The following is a 6,000-nucleotide window of genomic DNA, read 5'->3' on the forward strand; positions in this document are numbered from 1 at the left end:
GGGTGTGAGGGCTGTTGTGTAAACCTTGTACTCTTTAGTTCACATATAATAAGAGACGGAGAGCGTGTGATCATGTTGACTGTTGTTTACTAGTAGGTAAGGCAGGAAGTACCGTGCAACATACAAACATGTCCGTGTAGCAACACAAGCCAATACCTTACAGGACAGGGGCCCGGGGAGGAGGTAGGGGGGGGCCCGGAGAGGAGGTGTGTGTGTGTGTGTGTGTGTGTGTGTGCGTGACCAGATCGTATCGATAAGCAGAATCGATAATGGAATCTAGAGATGTTCCGATACCATTTTTCCCTTTCCGATCCGATTCCGATACCTAAGCTTTGGGTATCGGCCGATACCGATATTTATCCGATACCAGTGCATTAAAAAAAAATTAAAAAAATTATATAAATTATACCTTTTTTTTTTTTTTTCAGATACTGTTATACTGTTTTTTAGTAATAACTAGAACGTATAGTATTTATTCAACAACAGGTGATTGTATAGATTTGTATTAGTATCATTAATCAATGAGTATGGGCTGCAGCACTGCAGATATACCCTACTCCAATGATCCACACGGACATTAAACGGTGTTGCACTCGCTACTCAGTGGCTCTGCAGATATACCCTATTCAGTCTGTAAGCTAGTGGCAGATAGAACGTTCATGTTGTGGTTTTTGATGCAAAATAAATATTCAACATTCTCTTTTGAAACTCCGCCTCAGACTCTTATCCTTTGGCACTTGCTGTACTTTGCTTGCAGGTCTGCAGCCATTATTGCTGGATTATGTGAATAGCACCAACTTTAGACACGGTAACGTTATCAAGCTAAGCTAACTGACCTAGCGCGTCTTCCCGCATTGATAACGTTAGTAATAGTCAGCTAACGCTAGTCCGTAGCTACTTAACTTAAATACAATTCACCGTGGGTGCATTATTGTTGATAGACGGTCACGGACAGTGTTAGGTCCTGGAGAAAGGACAGGCGATCATCTGATTTGATGTAACGTTAAAAGCGGATGTTGTTCCAACTAGCTATCTTTCCAGCTAATGCTATCATAACACCAGCCAAACACAGCCCGATTCCCGTCCGAGCTCCCCGTCACACCGCACTGTCGGGGACAATGGAATTTAAGAAAGTGTATCTGCTGTTAAAATGACACAGCATCACACTTTAAAACATGTTCATTTTATAATCCTCACTCTCCGCAGGACTCGGCAGGAGATAAATTACATCATGGGATCGGAGGCTAGAATTTACGTGTACTCGCCGATACCGATACCAGCGTTTTAGGCAGTATCGGCGGCATTTCCGATACCAGTATCGGTATCGGAACAACTCTAATGGAATCGTATCGATTAAAATCGTATCAATTCCCATCCCTATCAGTGATGATGACTTTGCTGATGGCGATGATGCACGAGGGCAAGGCGGACATGCCGAAGTCTACTCTGGATGTTTTTACCTGCAGAGAAGAGAAACGTTTGAGGCTGGGCGAGTCAGACACAAACTCATATTTTGTATTTTCTTTTTTAAATGCATGACATGCCAGACATTAGAGAAGCTTTACCACATTAGTGCAACACACTACAACAGGGACGGAGCCTACCAACTATTTAAATCAATCAGTTCTGTGACTCAAGAGAGAACTGTAGTGAGTGGAGTCACAATCCTAGGGCCAGTTTTCACCTCCTTTTCTGGAAAGAAAGCAATGGAATTTCATCAAAGTGTCAGAAGTTCATCAAGTTGGAGACCTGCTCAAGATGTATAATATGACTGCCCTTAAGACACCCAGTCTGGGAAAGCTAAACTACAGAGGGAGGAGCGGCCCACTCCTCATTGCAGGCAGACGGAATTATTTCAGATCTCTCATCTAGGTAACAGAATTGTTATGGTGTGTGGGTGTTCAGGTTTTTTCTATTTGTAGAATTGTTTATTCTACAACAAGTAATTCCAAAATAAGTAGCAGCCAAAGCCAGTCACTCTTCTTCGACTAAACTGGGCTCACAGAGAGGAAGTACTCAACTATAATCCCATATATCAATCATGATATAGGCATTTCCTCTTTTAAGATGCGTTGTCAGCACAAGCTCTTTAACCCCCCCCCCCTCCAGATCGGGACACAAATCTGCTTCACAATCACAGCTGAAGCTTTAACAACTTATCCCTGGCTGTATCGATACTACTAAAGTTTACTGGAGCGTAACAGTAAGAAGCATTTTGTATAAAAGTATTCTGTACTTTAATAGTATGACAACTATTAAAGAAACTTGAAACTACTAAACTAACCGCGTCTTCATAACAATGATGTTCATGTAAAACATTGAGTGATGTTGAATCCCCATGAATTGCCTACTAAACACAGTTCCAAGAAAGCATTAAAAGGGGAATGCCACCCATTTTAAGAATTCAGATTATGTTCTTCTTCACGTGCCCCAGGACAGTAGTGATGATGTAATGTAACTGGGATGCAAAACCTGGGGCTGCTCCATACAATGAATGATTTATTATGGGGCCATGAAATGTTTGAGAGCTCTTACACCAAAATTATGTTTATATTCTAGCATCGCTAGAAGGTCTGAGCCAGAATTTAAAAACTCCCACAGATTAGAGGGTTCTCTCTCTCTCTGATTTCTAGCTTTAGAATGCGGTGCATGTTCACAAATACTGGCTGAACTGTCCTCTGGCACGAGATTTCTTAAATGAGTGGCATTCCCCCTTTAATTTGGTCACAGAGCTTCGGCTGACCAGCCAACACAGACAAAAGGCTGATAATTTACAGACACAGATTACGCTTAACTTTCGTTCTAAAAGCTCTACAGTGAACAACATACTATAACATAGAACATGTCTTGGACTAGGTTTACTCCGTGTGTGTCAAAGTGTCCCTAAATGTAGCTAATATTACCCCCATAAAGCTGTGTCAACAAGCTGTCAAGACGAGGCAGAAGTGCGCACGGTAGCCACCAGTGCCGGCTACAAAACGGGCCATGTCCCAAGTGACATTAACGTCCATAAACACATTTTAGGACAGACACTTGACTTTCGTCTCGCTTTGAATCAAGAGTCAAGACCTACGCTAAACCTGCACACTTGTGACAATCTCGGAGAAGTCAGATCATGTCAAGTGCAGGTCATCTGCCCTGTTAACGTGACGCCGGTAAACCAGGTCTGACAACCCGCTCACAACGTTCCCCAACATGAACTACCTGCCGGCCAGCAGGGCCACAGCTCCTGACAGCTAACTATACAGTGGAGTTAGTTATCCATCCAAATGAGCAGACATGATGATAAGAGCCCATCACTGAAACAAAAACAACACCGGTTAACGTAACACTCCACCGACAACGGAAAACAAACTAAACTCTAATAACGGCGGACTGCAGTTAGCTGGTAGGTTACCATATTTAGCAAAACACTGGCATGCGAACAACAACGTTAACGTTAAGTGTCAGCTGTTTTGAATAACGTTAGCTAGTAACATTAACATCACATCACGTTAAGCTGGCGGCAGGGAGCCACGGGGTGAGCTGGGTGACAGCGAGGCCCGAGTAAAGCAGCTAACGCTACTTAGATAGCGAGCTAACGTTACAGCGAGCTAATACTATTACATATTTACTGACTAGGTAGACATGTCCATCGAGAAAACACGTTACACTGGCGTTGCTGCCACAAAATGTGCAGACAAAAAAAATACAAGAACCGCATTTAGCGGTCCATTACAGTGACACCGCATATCATCATGTATAGGCTGGCTAACGTTAACCCATTCAATGGTGCCATTTTGCTAACAGCTTTAGCTAAGCTAACGTTGGCTAGCTAGCTAAACTGGTGGGATCTTTACAAACGCACCGCTAGATGGCTAACGTTAGCTCACTGTGTTTTTGCTAAACCTGGGTAACGTTAGCCGTCATCTCACCAGAATCCTCTTGAATAGAGCGTTCTCTTTCGGCGGTAAAGTAATTGACGGCATTGTTGCGGTTGAGATCAAATCCCTCCTCGACCTCAGCACATGTAGCTAACGTTAGCTGGATAATGTCGACAGCTCGCCCTCCCTTGTTCTCCTACTAGTCACTCCGCTCGATTGCTCCGTTTTCGAACTCTCCTCTCTTCCTCCTCACGTGGTAATGGAGGGCCCATCGTCACTCCGTTCAAAATGGCCGCTATTGAAGAGAAATTTCGCTGATATGGTTTTTGCATATTATGTTTTAAAGGTATACTCTGTAGTGCCATCAAACAGCGACCGTGGCCCCACTTTGTTTACTTTTTGTTTGGGTCTGACGTGTTGGATGTGTTGGGGTGGAGTTTAGTCATTTTTACTGTGGATTTCTTCAGACCTCCCATAGGCCTACCCACTTAAATCCAACCCACATATCAGACAAAAACAAAAATGCTGTTTGACGGCATTACAGATTATGCCTTTAATTAATAATAAGAGGTGAATCACTTTCATCAATGACAAAACTGATGAAAACAAAAACAAACCAGGTGAACTTTGGAAATTACTCAATAATCAACTAGGCTGCAGTAAAAAACATAAAACCAGATTTTCAAACATAAAGATGGAGACAACATGCTCATCACAGACAAGCTGGATGTGGCCAATTACTTAAATATTTTCTTCACAAACATAGCCACAACACTGGTAAACAAACTACCCTCCCACTCAGGGCATTTTGGGGTAGAACACATCATAGCCTACTACAAATCAAATCAAATCAAATCAAATTTATTTATAGGGCCCGACAACACACGTTAATGTCCCCATGGGCCGTACAGGTCTTCTTTAAACAAGTCAAGAAGACAACATAACAATAAGTCAAGAACAGAACAAGAACACCATAGGGTCCAAACATTTTTTAGATGAATGCAAATAAATGAAAGAATGCAAGCACTCCCAGACATACCCCACGCGAAGGTAAGGAAAAACTCACTAAAACCTAACAATAGGGAAAAAAAAGCTCCACAGGCAATGTGGAGGAGAGAAACCTTAGAAGGGCCGTTCAAGGGGGGATCTCCCTTCTTAGATGTCGGTGATAGTAGTGTTGCAGACGGACAGTTGGTAAGCATGCACTCATGTGTGTGGTGAGGCACAGATGAGTGCATGCAATAGCAACTGTACATTTTGAAAAATTAAAGATAGAGCTAATAACGATAGCAACTGAACATTTTGAAAGATTAAAGATAGAGTTGATAGCGGATCTATTTGAGGCACAGGGGCGGCGCAAGAGGGTCACGTCCTCCCCGTCTTAGTCACGGGACATTCAACACTCCGGTCGTTGCTCAGGGACAGCCGGAGACAGGGGGAAGGGGGGTGGCGCAGAGAGGGTCGCGAACTCCCGACATCATCGCGGGACATCCGGCACTCCGGTCACCACTACGAGACCTCCGAAGACAGGGGGGCACGCAGAGGGGGTCGCAATCTCCCGGCCTTCGTCACGGGACGTCCAACACTCCGGTCAACACTCCAGGACAGCAAGTCATAGGAAGACAGGGAGACGGGACAGGCGTTAGACAGCTCATGAGATTGTAGTAGGCGGACATAGCAATAGATACAAGTGGTAGGCATATATGTGAATGGAGTAGATATATGAAGTAAGCGTATTATGTGAATAGAATAGAAGTACTTAACCCAGCAATGAAACCGCGTTGACTGTTAATCTGTTAACAGTCTGTTAATCAGTTGACAGGACCACGGACAGACGGCGGTGAATAACTGATCCAATGCCTCGGAGGTGCATGTAGAGCAGTCACTACAAGCTTGGCCAGGACCCCGAGGCATCCATCACCTTGGTCAGCGCCAGGAGACGGGTACTCAGAGAGAAGGGGGAGGGAGGGGGGGGGGGGGGGGGGGGGGGGGGGAGAGGGGGGGGGGGAAGAGTTAGAGAGTTCCCATGTTTGTGGTGCTGCAAAGGAGCAGACATGTAGTACCCTGTAGTGCCATGTAGTACCCCGTAGTGCCATGTAGTACCCTATAGTACCCCATAGTGCCATGTAGTACCCCG

General features: G+C 44.4%; 1 protein-coding gene across 1 annotated transcript in view; it reads right to left on the bottom strand.

Annotated features, from left to right (window-relative positions):
• naa15b (N-alpha-acetyltransferase 15, NatA auxiliary subunit b) overlaps window positions 1-4,072 on the bottom strand; it is a 93,279-nt gene extending 89,207 nt beyond the window's left edge. Inside the window, exon 1 of the mRNA XM_084318887.1 lies at window positions 3,915-4,072. Coding sequence (XP_084175013.1) covers window positions 3,915-3,968 — 54 coding nt within the window. The 5' untranslated portion in view covers window positions 3,969-4,072. The remainder of the gene's footprint in view (window positions 1-3,914) is intronic.
• Between the last annotated feature and the right edge of the window lie 1,928 nt (window positions 4,073-6,000).

The sequence above is a fragment of the Notolepis coatsorum genome, assembly GCF_963971535.1.
Source record: "Notolepis coatsorum genome assembly, chromosome: 7".
Classification (NCBI taxonomy): Eukaryota; Metazoa; Chordata; class Actinopteri; order Aulopiformes; family Paralepididae; genus Notolepis; species Notolepis coatsorum.